The sequence below is a fragment of the Primulina eburnea genome, chromosome 2 (genome assembly GCF_022965805.1).
Source record: "Primulina eburnea isolate SZY01 chromosome 2, ASM2296580v1, whole genome shotgun sequence".
Taxonomy (NCBI): Eukaryota; Viridiplantae; Streptophyta; class Magnoliopsida; order Lamiales; family Gesneriaceae; genus Primulina; species Primulina eburnea.
In genome coordinates this window covers 44035492-44054262 of record NC_133102.1, presented here as the reverse complement: position 1 = coordinate 44054262, position 18771 = coordinate 44035492, and the positions used below count along the sequence as shown (strand labels likewise).

General features: G+C 37.2%; 4 protein-coding genes and 1 pseudogene across 5 annotated transcripts; 1 reads left to right on the top strand and 4 right to left on the bottom strand.

Moving 5' to 3' along the window:
• The first annotated feature begins 4409 nt into the window (after positions 1-4409).
• On the top strand, positions 4410-5652 carry LOC140823493 (casparian strip membrane protein 1-like; annotated as a pseudogene).
• LOC140823491 (pentatricopeptide repeat-containing protein At5g15300-like) lies at positions 5279-7508 on the bottom strand. 2 transcript variants are annotated; one of them, XM_073184868.1, is made up of 2 exons: positions 5749-7508; positions 5279-5439 (listed from the first exon to the last, which is right to left on the bottom strand). In XM_073184868.1, exon 1 carries the CDS (start codon positions 7396-7398, stop codon positions 5797-5799), a length of 1602 nt encoding a protein of 533 aa, XP_073040969.1. In that variant the 5' UTR covers positions 7399-7508; the 3' UTR covers positions 5279-5439; positions 5749-5796. The 2 variants fall into 2 exon arrangements, with proteins under 2 accessions (XP_073040969.1, XP_073040968.1); XM_073184867.1 differs by having other exon boundaries at positions 5376-5486.
• A 1215-nt stretch (positions 7509-8723) lies between these two features.
• On the bottom strand, positions 8724-12015 carry LOC140823492 (SUPPRESSOR OF GAMMA RESPONSE 1-like). The gene is made up of 6 exons (XM_073184869.1): positions 11774-12015; positions 10745-10877; positions 10292-10478; positions 9719-10212; positions 9305-9595; positions 8724-9212 (listed from the first exon to the last, which is right to left on the bottom strand). Exons 1-6 carry the CDS (start codon positions 11779-11781, stop codon positions 9159-9161), a joined length of 1167 nt encoding a protein of 388 aa, XP_073040970.1. The 5' UTR covers positions 11782-12015; the 3' UTR covers positions 8724-9158.
• Positions 12016-14991: 2976 nt separating this feature from the next.
• On the bottom strand, positions 14992-16134 carry LOC140824768 (uncharacterized). Its single transcript, XM_073186321.1, has 2 exons — positions 15940-16134; positions 14992-15804 (listed from the first exon to the last, which is right to left on the bottom strand). The coding sequence occupies exons 1-2, from the start codon at positions 16021-16023 to the stop codon at positions 15229-15231; spliced, it is 660 nt and encodes a 219-aa protein (XP_073042422.1). The 5' UTR covers positions 16024-16134; the 3' UTR covers positions 14992-15228.
• Positions 16135-16386: 252 nt separating this feature from the next.
• On the bottom strand, positions 16387-18296 carry LOC140824767 (uncharacterized). The gene is made up of 2 exons (XM_073186320.1): positions 17087-18296; positions 16387-16986 (listed from the first exon to the last, which is right to left on the bottom strand). The coding sequence occupies exons 1-2, from the start codon at positions 17187-17189 to the stop codon at positions 16547-16549; spliced, it is 543 nt and encodes a 180-aa protein (XP_073042421.1). The 5' UTR covers positions 17190-18296; the 3' UTR covers positions 16387-16546.
• Positions 18297-18771: the final 475 nt, after the last annotated feature.

Here is an 18771-nt window from a genome sequence, read left to right as displayed (position 1 = left end):
TAGGTCCCGGGACATGCTCCCCGGCCCAAGGCTCCGCACCTTGGTTCTTAAAAGCCCAGGGCACTACACCCTGGCTCGGGGCCACACACCTCGACCATTCCTAGGTCCCGGGACATGCTCCCCGGCCCAAGGCTCCGCACCTTGGTTCTTAAAAGCCCAGGGCACTACACCCTGGCTCGGGGCCACACATCCTCGACCATTCCCAAGTCCCGGGACATGCTCCCGGGCCCAAGGCTCCGCACCTTGGTTCTTAAAAGCCCAGGGCACTACACCCTGGCTCGGGGCCACACACCTCGACCATTCCCAAGTCCCGGGATATGCTACCCGGCACAAGGCTCCGCACCTTGGTTCTTAAAAGCCCAGGGCACTACACCCTGGCTCGGGGCCACACACCTCGACCATTCCTAAGTCCCGGGACATGCTCCCCGGCCCAAGGCTCCGCGCCTCGGTTATTTGTAAGTCTAGGGACCCGTACCCTGGCCCAGGGAACCAAACCTCGGTCATCTACTAAGTACAGAGATTTTTATCCGGTTTAGAGCTCAATATCCCGACTACTTATTGAAAGTTCCTGGCGTATTATCTCAAGTCCATGAGACACGAGACTCCGACTCCTCATCCCATCTTTGGGAGACATGAAGCTCCCGATGCTTTTATAAACTAGATTGATCATCTCTTTGGGAATCCAAGCATGACTAAATCGGGACAGCGAGTATGACTCTAGCCCGACTATTTAAGGGATGTGTGATGATACCCCTGTAAGAGCCTGTGTCATGAATGACCCGTGATATCAAATGGATTCCCAAATCAGGATCAATTTGCAGGATGGATTCTTCTGAAGTCGGGCAAGTGCAAGCTCGGACTCTAATCCCCGGGAAACCAGACGCCCGGGCTCTCATATAAAGCCCCGGGAGGTATTCTAACCGGGCCACCTCGAGAATTGAACCACACTCGAGTATGATTGATACAGGCCGTCTAATCTGTAAGAACAACTTGGGCTTGGAGTGTCCTAGAAGTCATCAGAAGCTAGGGTATGGACAACCGACTTGCCATACTTAGTAGGTGGCACTGGAATCGAGGTACCTACCTCATTTTCTCCTATAAATAAGCAGGTATACTTCTCATTTGAGGGATCCCCTCTCTGGTTCTCTCTGGAGAATTCACCCTTACACATATGTTATCACACATATTTACACCAGTAGCTTTACTTTTATCTAAGCTACACTGGTTATCATCTTCACCTGCTGACTTAAGCATCGGAGTGGCGGCGCCGGACACCCCTCCGGCGCCCATTCACGAGTTCATCTCCTTATTTGCAGGTCACAGTGGAAGCTATAGCTCACGGGTTCATCTACCTTGCTCATTTTCCTTAATAAATTATTGATCTGATCCGATGGAACACCCGACCCTGCTTGTCCATTTCGCCAAGATCGCATCAGTTTGATTTATTGGTTTCCTATTGTTTTACAAAATCGATATTTATATTTTCAGTTGCATACCACTTCTGACTAGTACTATATCTGTATCTTTGTGAGATTGTTTTCTGTCCTTGCTTCTTTATTTTATTATTATCAATTTGGCTAACAATCGTCACATGAAGAACCTCGTGTATGATTTGTAAAATATGGCACGACTACATCACGATACTTGTAATAAAAGCAAAATCACAATTGAGACACAAATTATTTTGATCGATTCATTTTACGAACAATCAAAAAATTTAATACCTTGAATGGGTTTTTCAAATTAAATTTAACCACAAGATTTGTTTCCATCATTATAATTTAAAAAAAATACATAACTATATGATCGTTCTCAATACAAAAATTATCATAAAACATCGTAAATTCAAAAATAACTAATTATAATATATAACACTATTCGAATTAATTTTACAAAAAAATCTCATAAATGGTAATTTATATTTTTTTATTTAACATAACATCTAAATCTTTTATACAAAAATTACATATTTAATTTATATATACACGTCCTGATACAGAAAGATAATCCTATAGAGAATGTGAGGTGAAGTTTTCAACATGCTATAACCTATATTTAATGATACCTTTTACGTATTTTATTTGTTTTTTTCCCTACAAATATTTATTGTAGTCCTCCCCATCGAAAGTTTCTTCAATTCCACATTTTTTTATAGAATAAAATCTAATTACATTAGCTAATTGATTGTCAAGAAATGAGAGTGATTACGAAAAGTGGTTGGAATAATTGACTTAAAACATTGGCACCATTAAGTTAGCTTCTTCTTTTTAAACCAAAAACTAAAAAAAAAAAAAAGAGAACTTTTTTATGTATCATATTTTATTTTATTTTTTAAAATATTGTAATCTAGGTACTTTATTTTGTTAAGAGGTTTAAACTTGGTATTTTATGTAAATTTTGAACGTGGGATGTGAATCGAGAGCAAGAACATAAGACGTGAGTTATAGAGACAATGATATTAAGATGAATGCACGCAAAAAACTTGTGTGAGACGGTATCACGAGTCGTATTTTGTGAGACGAGTATCTTATTTTGGTCATCCATGAAAAAGTATTACTTTTTATTCTATTTTTTATTGTAAATATCGGTATGGTTGATTCGTCTCACAGATATAAGATTCATGAGACTGTCTCACAAAAGACCTACTCCAAGAATAAATGAGATATTAGAGATATCTTTTGTCTGAAATAAACGTATTTCCAAGCTTGAGATCACGTGTTTTTTTACCCAAAAAAAAAGGTTATGAATCATATTTTTGCTTAAAAAAATTTCTAGGTTAGTTTTTAAATTACCTTTGTGTGTTAGTGTACACATAATCGAGACACTATGCCAAACTCCATTTACCCCATTTAACAGGGTTCTACCGCCAAGACGATTTTTTAATTTTTTTTAATAATATTTAGTAATATTTTATATTAATATATTTAAATTGTTTTTTGTTTTATTTTGGATATTAAATCATTGGTTGATATGATTGGGGAGAACATGACTAATTAAAAAGTAAGATGATTTTTTTATTTAATTAAGATATTATATTTGAATTAAATCAATATCATCAGTGTGATCTTCTTATTCTTCGGATAAAATCATCATTGTAAAGTTTTATCACTCTAAATTGCATATGAAGATAAATTTTGATGTATCGGTGTAAGACACCATATCTCATTTCTTGTTGAGCTTTGGTTTAAGACCTATAAAAAAGTATGATTCATTTTTAAAATTGGAATTTTAATTTAAATTAAAAAACCAAAAAAATTGAAAAAAATAAAAGTTCTAACAGCCTAGAACCGCCTAGGCCGATTTTTGTATCAGTGCTCCCAAATATCTCGAGTGATTGATGGCCATCATGTATTTAGTTACGAGTACGGACTTACGAATCTTTTTCTATGATACAGGTCAATCCTATCGATATTCACAATAAAAAATAATACTCTTAGCATAAAAAGTAATATTTTTTCATGATGACCCAAATAAAAGATATGTCTCACAAAATATAACCCGTAAGACCATCTCACATCAATTTTTATTTCGTTTTCAAATGGTAACTTGTAAATTGGGTGTTCTCTCTTTCTACGAAATACGTGTATGCCAATTTCGGAGATATTTATGCATTCTTCCAAACAGGTGGTGCCACAATAGTGGCATTAAATCGGGCTTTCCACTTGACCTTAGCAACCAATATTTTAATCAATAACAAAAATAAAAAATTAAAAAGAGTTGTCTTAATGACCTTCACATTTTTTCTCCCATTTCGTCCACACGTACATTTTAATCCATAGGTTTCTTTAGTCTTCAAATGGCTGACATAAAAAGAGTCGACCCACAAATTTGTTTTCTAAATCAAACGAGTCCTTATCGTCAATCTAATTTCATTGACGGACTTTCATCTCGACCCGAAATCAACACGCAGTTGCATCAACTCGTGGTTGAGAAAATCTTAAATATTGCATGTTATACGAGTTTTTTACATTGATATTCCTGAAATATATACTATTTCATATAAATTTGTAATATATATATTTATTCTGAAATATTTTAAAAAAAATTGTTTAGATTTAGCTTTAAGTGTGAATGTTCTGAAATATGGGTTTTGAGTTATTTCAATTTTCTATATATAAAAAAACATAAATAAGGGTAATATCGGAAATATAAAAATCGATTTTGCGAAAAAATAGTTCAAGGGTCTATTAATTTATTAATAGCATATATTACACTACAAAATACACACAATATAATATAATGGAAACCCATAAGAAATACGATCCATAGCAAATGGGTGTGATTCTAGGTGGAAAAATAACATACAAGAAATACGAGATAATATGGCAGAACCCCAATATCCAAGTCAATATTGATATTTGGTCAACTGTTGAATTGGAAATAGATGCCACAAACGGAGAAGTCGCACTCACTTTCTTGAAAAACTGCTGACCAAACTCGCATATTGAGGTAGAATTTGTATAATTTAAAAGTTAGGGATCAGAGCACTTGAGAACTCAGTTCATGAAATAGTAGGTAAGATGACACTCTTCAATTCAAAACCAAACATTGCTCAAAACCCACAATGGCAAACATTATTTGACTGAATTGCATGATGGAAACTTGCACGTACTACGTACACAAACTAATCATCTATAAATTCACATGCACGCATTTAATTTCTGCAAAATATATACTTTGAAACCAGGGCGGTAATGCTTAAACATGTCTAAGAAAGACAAGGAAAGTGCAACAGCACAAGAAACCGGTGAGACGCCCAAGAATGATGATGCTCCGAAAGCTGCCAACGGTAGAGGAAAGGCAATACTCGATTTGATTATGAGAATATTTGCTATGATTGGTACCTTGAGCAGCGCCATTGCCGTGGGACAAACTGGTCACACTCTTCCACATTTCTCTGGGTTCCTTCAGTTCTCGGCAGCAGTACACCAATCTTCCGACATTTACGTAAGTCGTTTAAACCATATCACTGAGAGGTGCATTCCATATCTTTGATAATATGTTGAATAGGCTACATGTGTTTTGTGCCACAGGTTTTTCGTGGTTGCAAATGCAATAGCAAGTGCATACCTGGTTCTTTCGCTCGTGCTATCCATATTCCACATTCTGAAGACTGGTGCAAAAGTAACCAGGGCAGTGTTAATCATACTTGACATGGTAATGATTCACATATAGAATCACGGATAAATCTTATTTTGGGATTACCCTGAATATTGTCTTTCTCATGAGGCTAGTGCAACTGATACAAATTGCATCTTCTTGTAGGTAATATCGGCTCTTTTGATTTCTGGGGCATCTGCAGCAACAGCCATCGTGTATTTGGCTCACAATGGGAATCCTCAGGTCAACTGGTTTGCTATCTGCCAAGAGTACAATGCCTTCTGTGAGCGCGTGTCTGGCGCTTTAGTGGGATCCTTCTTAGCAATTCTCGTGCTTATGCTGTTGATATCATTGTCAGCTGTTGCCCTCTCTAAAAAATGATTAAGCTAGAGAAATTTATACACTCAAATCAAGCGCTGAGTTTGTTCTTATTGTTCGTTTATTCTGAAAGATACAACCTTGTCTTTGATTTTACATGCTTTATTTTTTATATGGATTCGGTGTAGTTCTACTAATGTACAACACTTGTCAAAAAAGTATTTCTTTGTATTCCATACTGATTGTGATTAATTCACTCAGTCAATGTACTCACATCAAACGAGCTTTATGATACAAATATGTGGATCAAATTTGGAGTATTTGGCATACCAAACAGATGTAGACCTCAGAATCCATCAAGGAAAACCAGATTCTTTCTCAAGAAACCGAAAAATGAAGGAGCTCAGCATTTTTCTTTTCAACTAAACTAAAACCGCGTTCTTTCTTCACCCCTCTTGAATCCATCAAATTTCTTACGTTTTCAACCCTACTCCACTCCCCACCTGAAGCATATATGTTCGACAATAACACATAATCGCCACTTTCGTCTTCTCTTAATCTGAGTAGCTGCGCATTAGCGTGTTTCCCAAGCTCTACATTACCATGTATTCTACAAGCTCCTAGTAATGTCCTCCAAATAATACCATTTGGTTCAATCTCCATTGTGTTAATAAATTCAAATGCTTCATTCAACAACCCGACACGCCCAAGCAAATCTACCATGCAGCCATAGTGCTTAACATTTGGCTGTATATGATAAACATCTTTCATCATATTGAAGTATGTACGACCGTCATCAATTCGCCCAGCATGACTACAAGCAATCAGTACACCAATAAACGTAATCTCATTGGGCTCAAACTTCGTCTTTCTCATCTCCTCGAAAAGAGAAATGGATTTGTTCATATAACCAGTAAAAGCCAATCCTACAATTATAGAGTTCCATGATGAGACATCCCTATCTCTCATACATTGAAATACATCAAGTGCCTTGCCCATGCTTCCACACTTGGCGTACATGTCAATGAGAGAATTACCGAGAAAAACACTCAAGACTCCATTGTCCATCTCCGAAATGGAGCTATGTACCTTCTTTCCAACATCCAACGCTCCTATATTTGTACACGCGGACAAAAGACTTAATATTGTCACTTCATCGGGACTCTCCCCAGCGCTCCGCATCTCCTCGTACATCTCCAATGCTTTTTTGTGCTTCCCGCTTTCTACATAACCTGAAAGCATGGCGTTCCATGTAACAACATCTTTTTTAGGAACCACATCAAACAACTCCCTTGCACACTCCATCTCGCCTTGCTTCGCATACCCCGTGATCATCACATTCCAAGAAACTAAGTCCTTCACCGGCATTTCATCAAACAGCAACCTTGCCATATGCAACTCTCCCTTCCTGGCATATCCCGCAGTCAAAGCAGACCAAGCAACGACATCCCTCTGCGCCGAGCCATCGAACAGCGTTCTTGCAACCCTTATTTCCCCACAATTTGAATGAAAGTAAATAAGTGTATTCCGGGCAAACTTATTCCACTCAAACCCGTGTTTTGTTACTTTCCCATGCATTGCACAACCTATGCCAATCCAAGAAAGTCTGGTGCACGCCTTGAGTACGAAAGGAAATGTGTAATGATCAGGTTGCACTCGAAGTTTCTCCATCTGGGCATAAAGCGAAATTGCTAGTTGAGGTTTAGAGCTCTGGGCTGAACCCCGGAGCAAAGTATTCCACATAAACAGGTCTGGTTCAGAAATTTGAGCGAACAACTGGTGGGCATATTGGATAGTAGATTGAACCGCAATAGCAGCTGCAAAAATGAGTTCTCTGAGAGCAGAGCGATTGGAGTTAAAACCCTTAACGATCATGAAAGCGTGAATCTGTTTCAGAGCTTGGAGATTTGAGCAGTGGCGCCATAAGGAAGAGCTTGGGTGGCAGGAGGAGCTCTTTGATGTGGCGCTTTTCCTGATCATTTACCACATGCAAGAAACCGAAACGTCACGTGAATTTGAATCCAATTCCAGTTTGGGGTATCAAAATAGAGAAGACAAAATGACAATTTTATTATGAATTGAAGTCTGATTTTTTTTTTTTGGTAATTAATCATTTGTCAATCAATTATAATCATATAATTATATATTTTGAGGATCGATTTTAGTCTTTCTAGTAAAATTGTGTAATTAGTTGATGGTTTTTATTGTTATATTTATATAATTACTTTTTTAAACAGAAGTGCATGTTAGTAAAATTTAATCTTAAAGTAATAAAAAATCTAATATGATATCAGTTATTTAATCACACGATTTATATGAAAATCACTAAATTGATAACTGAAATATAGCTATTGAAGATAATTCACTATAAGAAAACGAGTTGTTTATCGATAGTTTAAAATTTTCGTCGCTAAATTTATCGACGTAATAACAAAAACTATTTTAGTAGCGATCGGTTTATTTACCATGTCATCCAACTTAATAGATAAAATTCTAGATCCATTTTTACGATGGTTTAACTTATTAGCATAAACGGTTTTATGAAATACGTCGGTAAAATTAACGATGATTTATGAAATTTGTCACATAAATGAGTATCTATGGTTTTGTCGATGAATATCATCGCTATTAGCGATATTTTTCACTCTTTAAAACTAAAGGAGCCATTAATGTTTTATTTTATTTGCCTTTTCAAATTCTTAGATGTTTGATATATTTTTAATTTCTCAAAATTAAGGGTGGACAATCAAATCGTGTAATTCAGATGACAAAAACTTGTGTGAGACGGTCTCACGGGTCGTATTTGTGAGACGGATCCTTATTTGGGTCACCCATGAAAAAGTATTACTTTTTATGCTAAGAGTATTACTTTTTATTGTGAATATGGGTAGGGTTGACCCGTCTCATAGATTATGATCCGTGAGACGGTCTCACATGAGACTAACTCAATTCAGATACCGACCGGACCCAACCACGACCGAGTGCATTTTTTCGAGTAGTTAAAGCAAGCTCGGCATGCTTGCGAGCCGGTTTTACTTATTTGATCGTGTGAGTTTATTAGTAATTTTGATATCTCTCGTAATCTTCTTTTCTATTTTTTTGATTTTTTTTTATATTCTTCATCGAGTGGCTTTTATGATATAGGACGGGCCATAATCCTTTGTGCCACAAGCTATATATATACATTCAAGGGCGATGGATTCATCATGGAGCATTTTAAATCCAGAGAAAATAAGATCTTTCAATCCCTTCGCAAAATTCAAGGTAAAGAAAATAGATTACAAACAAATTTTAACGACTTTAAAACATCTCACAACATAAAAGCAAACCATACATACAGGAAAACATCGAAGTAAAGATGCAATTTTAAATTCACACCAGCATTCCATACACATGAATTATGAATTCTTACGTTGGTTTTGTGTCTTGAACCATAATGTTTTACACGTGTGTAATATTCAAGAGATCTGGCTCATATAATTTCAGATCAGACGTCGTCGAGCCATGAAACACCAAAACCGGACTAGTATTTCTTCATAAGCGATCAGTCGGTAGCAGAGAACTCTAAACATTTCAGTTGATTCTGACATGCTAAGCTGAAAATACAGGCAAATACAGCGGTAGGCGTTTGCCTGGAAAGCCAGCCAGATTCCAATGTGAATGGACATTTTTCTTTATTTTTTCCTCCTTCGTGTTAGGATTCGTTTTTCAATTGCCATCATGTGAAAGTTCTTGACAATCTATAACTGATTCAACCAATCAAACACACTGTCTTGAGAGGCATATTGTAAATCCTGCAGCATGGCACAGTACATCATAATTCTAAAATTTATGTAAACAAACTCAAGAGATGGTGTAAAGAACATTAGAAGGATAAAGGGTTTACTGAAATATTGAAATCTGGGGGAGTATCGAGTTCAATGTTGTCGAGATCAGATATTCCACCGGAAGCAGCGACATCTCTTACCTTGCCACCCTCACGAGTAAAAGAGGAGTTATGTGGAGTTGGATTACCAAACATAGTGTTAGAATCAATTATTTCATTACAAAATAGCGAGTCTACACCAACAAAGTCAGCGGCTTGCGATTCTCCCGCCAGGCAAATGGCATATTCCACTTCATCCTCAAGCCAAAAACCAGACGGACGATCTGATGGGTCTTTGAGATTCTTTGCATTCTACACTAGAATGCAACAAGTTACTACTGTGCGGAAATTCCAATATATTAGGCCAAAAACCCAATTAAGTTGCTTAAAAAACATGATAATCGCATTACTTAAAGGGGTGAAAGTTTCACCAACCTGGACAAATGACTTTATCAAATAATCATCTGAGCCACCGTTGAAAGAGGGAGTATTCTGTGGCCCGGGAGGATCAGGAGTAGACATCTTGGGAGTTTTCGGAATAGCCTTAGCTAATCCCAAGTCAGATTCTTCTTTTACAATGGGAGTTTCATTATACTCAGTCTCCTTCTGTGGCTGATAGAAAATTATGGAAACCACGTATTCTCCTTGTTCATCTTCATTAGCACCAAGATGGTACTGGTGCATGACCCAGTTACATTTATCAGGCTTGGAACCCTTTTTTGAGGGTGCATAAAGTACCATAATTTTCTTAAAACCTTTCAGCACTAAATTATCCATCACGGGTTTGGTCTTCCCAGTTTTATGCCAGCGAACATGCGCCTTTATCGTGCTTTCTTGACCATTGATTCTCCTCCGCTTCCGGTGACCACTCGCATATGCATTAATAATTCGGTAAAAGAAATGAACACTACTTCCATCTTTTTTAGCACCTGAAACATTTGTAGTTGATGAATTACTAAGAGAAGAAACAATATAACTCACAAATTCACAAGTTGGGAGCCAACTCACCAGGAAGATTTTCGGGGTGAGTGTAACATATGCCCTCGTCGCCTTCTAGAGTTGGGATAAATTCATCAATGAACAAGTGTGGTTCTGAATCCCCCACCTCACATTTTGCAGCCAAATGTTCCAACAGCTCAACATCAGAGGGATCAAACTTCACACCAACAGGAAGGCCAGGCCATTCACGAGAAACCTGAATAGGGGGAGGGTGTACATATTAATTTCACAACAATAACCAATTTTAGCCACAAAGAAGCCAGCTCCATGGAATTCTTCAACATTCATGTCACAAGAAAATTTCTGTTGTTAAATATCGAATAAGATATTCTTATAACTTTCATATTACAAACTCTATTTTGAACAGGATGAAAAATTGGGAGCCATGAATAAAAATTTAAACTTCATTTTATGCTTAATAGTCGAAAAACTATTAGGATTGTTAAAGATATTGGAGCTCACATGTGTATTGTCTATGTGATAATGACAATTTGGACACTTCTTATTTGCTCCACAATCTTTGATTTGGTACGCCGCCGGAAGACCTGCATTTTTCACTTTCTTAGCAATCCCTTTGCCATCAATAAGCCATGTCCTGCACCATTTATACATTAGGCCAAGCTAACAAAGGAAACACATTTGAACCAAAAAAATAAATGCATTCACAAGAAACAGCTGCGGAACTCAACCTAGAAGTTAAAGTTGTGCATGCCACACCTGCAGCCGTGAAAGAAAAAAAAAAGACAGCTAAACTTTATGCTAAAAGGGCGTGCGTATGCAGCATCAAGAAGAGCACATTTCTAAGACACAACCAACTGTTACAGAAATGAAGTCGAGATAGTCCTCTAAATTTATGGTGGTCCCTCGATTTTGAATTGAAAAGTAATCAACTATAACTAGGGAAGATGTCAAATATCGCTCTCAGATTGCCAAGATTAAACAAGAAACAACATTTCAACTCACTACACAACATACATTCATCTAAACAAAAACCCTTTTCGCTGATTTCGATGCTACCAAATATTTCCAGCTATTGTGATGATATTGCCCTTCACTTCTTTATTTGCCATATAGAACACCCATTTCTACACCCCCAAACCCCTCCCGACACTCCCTCACAAAGAGTAAAGAAAACTAAAGTTTCAGTAAAAGCTTAAAAACAAAAACTAATTGAAGGCATATTCAATAAAATATTATCTTTTGATTGAGCTCATAAGTACAACTCCTAACACTTTCTTAGCTACGCCTACTATCGTGGCTAATAATCGAAACCCAGAAATCTTAAATCTAGAACGAAAAAATGTACGTGTACCCGATACATTCTCTACCCATTAAAATCACTTGGAACCATTCCCAGGAAAAAAAGAAAAGAAGGAACCATTCACATTCAAAATCTTCGATTGGTCATCCAAGATTAGATTATCTCCTTTCCATTCCAATACCTTAAAGGGAAAACTACAAATTCACATAGAAATCCATGTCTCAATTTACCTAGCCATGATTTAGGACAAAATAAGCACAACGGTGATCAGAATGCATTCGAAGCTGCGAAGTGACTGAGCTCCCCTCTTCTCTCTACTTAGCTTTGTGAGTCATTGGTAAACGAGCGGGAAACTCCCGCTTTGGTTTGGAACGAGTCTCGTTGTATGGGAACGCGAGGCATGTGTGTATGAGATCGACATAAACGCGCAGAACCGCGGGCCCACGTTTGACCGGAGCAAACTCCGAGCCTCAGCCTCCGGGCCCACGTTTGACCGCAGCACCGCGGGCCCACGTTACGTAAGACTTGCCCTCCAAGTTATTAATAGAATGTTGGAGGCACCATTTGCCAAAAGTGTTTTAGGATAACCAATTAGGTTCCTCCCTTTAAAATAAATATAATAAGTCTCTTGTGATACAGTCTCACGAATTTTTATACGTGAAATAAGTCAACTCTATCGGTATTCACAATAAAAAATAATACTCTTAGGCACCGTTTGGTTAATTGGATGGTATAATTAAACAAACTTAATAAGGATGATAAACAAAGTTGACCTTGTGGACAATTATTGTATGATGGATAATATATATTATGTTTGGTTTTCTTGTGAGGTTTGTAATGGAATGGTACATAAAATGGGTAATACCCAAAAAGCCCCTTGTATTTTTTAAATTTATTATATTTTATGCTTTTGCTTACCTTCTGAGGACGTTTCTTTCTCTCCACACCTGTACCGTCCAAACTTCTGTAACCTGTTTCTCTCCACAACTTCTGAAATCCTATTTCTCTCCCAAAAACCCAACGCTTTTCTCTACGAAGACAAGAAGTTGGTCGGCTAAAAAGGTTGTTGAATACTTTCTACTTAACAGTCGGTTTTATTATTCAGTTTCGTTGAAATAAAACCCAAATGCAGGTTTACATTGACTTCCCTTCTGTTTCCCATCTTAGTATGATTTTATGTTATTGTTGTAGTGTTGCTTAATTTCAGTACGCTCTGATGTAGCGCCGGCAAACGATTACTCATATTTGTAATCTCTTGCCGTATGTAGCCTTCGTATTGTTTTTAGATGAAAACCTAATTGCTGTGATTCTAAAAAGGTACATTTCAGCAGCTGACTACATATTCCCTGATTATAAGAAAATATCTTTAATTAAGTACATGTTTTTATTTTGTATTGTGAGTTAATATGTTCAATGCTTAGTTGTTATGGAGACAAAGCCTACACCTGAATGCCAGTGTGGCAATGGGTTCATGCTCTTACGTAAGGCTGGTGATAGATCCACTCGTCCAGGAGAATTTTACTACATATGCCCTGCATCGCTTAACCATCGGAAAAAATTTATCTGGTATGACCAGTATCAAGGAAATGATGTCACAAACAAAAATAGCATGTCAATGGAATATACTAGTGGATCTAGCAGTGGTACGAAGCAAACATGTATCAATCAAAAGGTCCCTCAACGCAGGAACACGCATTTACTCAAGATTGTTACCCAAGAAAGAAAGAATCAATCGCCCCCACAAAAGAATTTGTTGCACAGGCATGTGACGTAAAAGAAGAAACCGGAGACAGTGAGAAAATGGTCCCGAGGCCCATGCCTATTTCATCAGAGGAAATTTGTTGCTGTTTCGGGTGCACTTGTTGTTTCGTAAGTGTGTTCCTCCTATTTTTACTAATGTGTGTTATTTTGTCAAAGTAATGTAATTGTAAATATGTTTATGATCTCTTAAAAATGTACATGTATGTTGTATCATTCATTTTCCTGTAGAATGATGCAGTGTTAGGTATGAGTCTTAGTTTCGGGTTTTGACATTTTCTATTGAAGGATAATGCAATCGAATCAGTGTCCCTTATTTTGTATTTTGTATCAATAGGGCTTCTTCTGATTTCGTGAATCAATTTGAACTCAAATTTAATGCTTCTCCATTTCATGGTGCAACGTATTAAATATTTATCTCTTCTCCAGTGGAGATGGGACATTACAATAAATTGTAGTTGTCAAACCCTGCTACTGGGAAGAGATCAGATGGACATCTCAATATTGGTAGTAGGTGTGGCATCATAAATACATGTATTACTTGTATTTAACTCCTTGTTTATTTGTTACTCGGACATGTTAGCTTTTTTAAACACCAGAAATTAAGTTAGAGGAAAAATGCCTAGAGATTTGGATGTATCATCTGAGGAGTCTGTGAATAGCACTTACAAAGCTTTAGTACCAGTTGTTATTGAGTTTATATCAAGTGACGATGAAGCTGAAATCGACATCATAAAAATTTCATCGGATGCTGACAATGAGCTGAAAACCGATGGAGCTGTCTTATTGGCTTCCCCAACCCCTATGCCTCCATCAACAACCAAAGTGGATGTAATTGTTCCACCTACAGCTGGGAATGGTTTACTCTCTGCCAACAGGAAGGAAGATTCCTCATCACTAAAACACAAGGGTAAGAAGCCTAAGATTGTGACTGATCTTCAAGGGGTCGATGTGATGAATGATGCAGATGACGATGGTACAAATGAGGACGTTCATGCTGCAGTGGTTAAAACAGAATCGGTACAAATGAAATGCTATGAAGAATCTAAATGTGATATGAACTGCAGTGGCTAAATCTTTCATCCGTGGTAAGATAATTAGTTTTGGAACCTTTTTTGTTGTTGGTTAATCACCAACTTGTCTTGGGTGCAATCGTCCATTATGCTTTTGTGTGTATAGGCATCAATGATTTTGTTTTTGTTCCAACAATTGTACATACTCACCCAAGTTAATGTTACTAGTTCCAAGACTTTACATTTGAATTGCAAAGACAAACAAATACTAAAACCAGATAGAACATGGTTAACATGAAATTCCGAAAGGTTTCTGAAATAGAGTACGAAAGCAATATAAATGCCGAGATTGAAAACAAGGAAAATTTAATTGACGAACTTGGCGAAACTTAACAGAAAATGCGGAAAGGTTTCGAAAAAACCTTCAATTGTCCAGTCAAAGATATACAAACTCAATTTCTTCAGCAGCTAATAATAATGCCGAAAGTGACAACAACGAAAATTTATTGAAAACAAAGAAAAACAAAGGCCCTCTACGAAGACAACGTGAGAGCAACACCAATAGAATGGTGACAGGAGAAACGAGGAGAACCTCGTAAACCAATTATTGCTTTTGGGACAGAATTAATTTATTCAATGTGTACAACAGAAAAATAAAGTTAAGTAATCGTGCAGTTTCATCAGTTTTCGACAAGAAAAAATATATGCAAACTCATACAATTCCACAAACGTTTCATGTACACAAAAAGCCAACGGTTTCTAAAACAGAGTACCACAGCAACTACGTAGACCATTCAACAAACCAAAAAGATAATGGCAGGTAGATGAACAAAATACAAAACAATTCATTCCCATTTCAGAACCTGCGTGGAGTTGAATGTATGAAATGTGCTTCTAAATACGTTCTTCTAAGTTCAGTCTTCCTTAAGTAGCCTCCGAACCAACTTTAGCCTTGTATGTTGAGGAGCTTTAAACAAAAGATTCTGTTGCTTTGGATTTTCTGCTAGCAATGCAGCAGCAACAACAATATCATCTTCACTAAGTCCGGGGATTGATTCTAGCACATCAAACACATCTTTAGTTGCGTTAACTGTATCATACTCGACGCCAATTCGCTTCACAAATTCGTTCATTGTAGATCTTGACATCTCAGTGAAATTGTTAAGGGCATCAATGAATAGCTGCTCACCGTCTGAATGCTTCTTCCGTTTCCTGGTGTTCTTTGATTTACTACCAACTTTGTTCACGGAAGGAGCATTTGACACCGACATGGATTCACCTGCTTCGTCAGTGTCCTGGATGAGAGTATTCGGTCCAGTTTTGTCGTGTGGCAAAATATCAATCTCATCAGTCATGTTCAAAACTCCTTGAAGGGCCTCTGCAAAGCTCTCAGCATGCTGTCCCGTTGCACGGTCATTTCCAAATATTTCGCACCAATCGGGAAAATAAGGCCATGTTTTGTAACGCCACGTACGAACACTGCTATCAGCCTGTTTGTATATTACAGATTAAATAGTGCACGACAATTACATTTACGATTGACAAAAAAAGTGGAGATGCACACTGCACGTATTTATTTAGTAAATAAACAATGCAACCCGAAATTATGTACAACAAAGGATTACCTTCACAAATGAATCCCATGTTTCGTCTGTGGCTTCAATCCTCTTCTCTGTTTCATTCCAACCAATCCCACTCCTGCTAAGCATTGTCAACAAAGATCCATGAGTCCTTTTCCACACATGTATCTTTGAGTTAATATGTGGGTTCCCTCTTAAATCGGTGTTTGGAAAAGCCTGGGCAATAGATTTCTCTAACACAGTCAATTATCCGCAGCGAAACCCATTTTCACTCTTCCATCCAGCGTTGACTAGTTCTTTTAGTGCCTGAATGAGGAATTCATCCTCTTCTGTGTCCACACTCGCCGAATTCTCTCAGATTTCTTGGCGGTGCTATTTGCAGTGCCAATAGGTGAGCTAATATCCATGATGACTAGAACAATATATAATAACCCCTGTACAATGCAGAATTATTTATGTAGGCTATTTTATTCGAAAATTGGAACCTCCATACATAGAATTTTTTAAAATACACAAACAACATCGAGTTTTACATATCACAAAAATAAGGGCATAAAAAGTCAAGCACAACAGAAAACATAAATCATCAACCTTGGACATATTGTCTAAAATAGCAGTAATACAAAAAAAAATACATGGACAACATATTTTATCAGTTACTGTGGTACATAGACAGCGCTAAGTTTTCCCTCCATGTGTCCCATGCAGGAGAAGATTCAACATTGCCAATGAAGTCCAAATCGCCGGTTTCTGTAAGTTCAACAGATGAGTCATCAAACACATCTACAGGGTCATCTACCATTTCGGATCGAATGAAATTATGTAGCAGAATGCAAGCCATTACTATACGATTATGAACTTTCAAGGGGCAAAACGATGGGCTGCGAAGAATAGCCCATCGTCTTTTCAATAACCCAAATGCTCTTTCAATAACATTACGAGCATGACAATGTTTAGAGTTGAAAAACTCTTTGTAATTCTGGGGTACAAAAGAACCGCCCACCCACTGATTCATATGGTATCGAGTTCTCCTATACGGCGTCAAGAATCCTTCAATGTTTGGATAGCCATTGTCGCACAAGTAATAACAACCTGTCATTTCACAAAAGTATTAAGAGTTAGAGAGAACAAATTACAAATTCGAAAAGTGTTTTACACTCCTTAAGAGCACTTACGACAGTTAAGTACAAACCTCTTGGAATCTTTAGCCCATCTTGGCGATTAACTGCATCACGTAGAACACGAGCGTCTGCCGCTGATCCTTCCCATCCGGTTAGTGCGTAAATAAACTGCATGTCACGATTGCATATCCCCAAAACATTTATTGATGTTGTTCCTTTTCTATTCCTGTATTTCGCTTTGTCTACATTTGATACTTGGACACTTATATACGTTCCATCCAATGCACCCAAACAACCCAATTGTGTATGTCGTTCGTACACTTCAAATTAGTCGCAAAAACATTTGTGGTTGCTATGCTTCAGATGTTGAATTTAAATGCATGACGTCTATATAATGAATAAATACACTTACCTTGAACCATTTCCACGTATTGTTGGAGCAATTCTCATCCACTGGAATTGGTTTGATAAGTAGTATGGGGTGTAGTTTGAGAATCGTACGTAGTACTTCGTGGAAATGACAGCTCACTGTTTGACCACTTCGTACATAATCATGACCAATTTCTCTAACTTTCTTGTGATGTGCTAAAATAGATAAAAACATTGCCACCTTCTCCTCAATACGAACATATCTAGAATCCACTACGCCACTCACATTTTTTACCAAATAACAAAGACGTGCAAATGCATTACGATCCATTCTCAAATTCGAAACACACTGCACATCTCCTAATTCAATAATCCTATGTAGATGGTTTATCTGACCAGGTATTCTTCCTGTAATATTGTAAGAAGGGTCTCTTCTACGGTATCTACGAGGCGAACGTGATACGAACTTCGTAAAAAAACGTGTTAACAGCAATAAGAAGATGAAGGACCTGCTCAAATGTTGGTGTACCGCTAGAAATGTTGCGATGTCTCGGTTTACTTCAGCCATGACAGATAGATTTATGCCACAAGTTCTAACCATTTAACGTGCTCTACTAAAAAAACAGAACAACAAATAACAAGGTATATCACAACAAGTATTGAAGATGTAAAACAAGAAAAATAGTAAGAAAAAAGGAACTAAGTACTACGAAAATGTACCGAAACCAACAAACAAACAGAGAAGTGAAAAAGGTAGGTTCTTTCTCCTTCGTCTCGGAGAAAACGCAAACAAATTAACCAGATCTTATGTTAAATTGATGGATACGAAAATATCTAACCCTTTGTAAGAAGGTAGTAGATGGCTTCCAATTTTTTTCTTCACAGGAATTTCATGGATGCAGCGCTCCCATTGACGGCTTCGGGAAGAAGAAAAATGAGATTGGTTGGTCAATGTTATAATAAATGGTAGGTCTTCGAGGCTATTTTGGTAAAATGTGTTGGTGTAGTACATGGAACTGTACAGATGGCATAACATGTCTTGGCCTGCAGATGGTATTAGTAATAGCTGTCGTACAGTACTTTGTAACGGGTCCATACACAAGCATAAAGACCGTGTACTCGAACCAATCATGGTACTAAATCCGAATTCAACACAAATCAACCACTTATACATGTTACCAAACGGTGCCTTAGTATAAAAATAATATTTTTTTATGGATAATCAAATAAGAGATCCGTCTTACAAAATACGACCCGTGAGACCGTCTCACACAACTTTTTGTCAAATAAGGAACATTAATTTTTTATTATAAATATATATATGATATGAATATATATATATATATATATATATATATATATATATATATATATATATATATATATA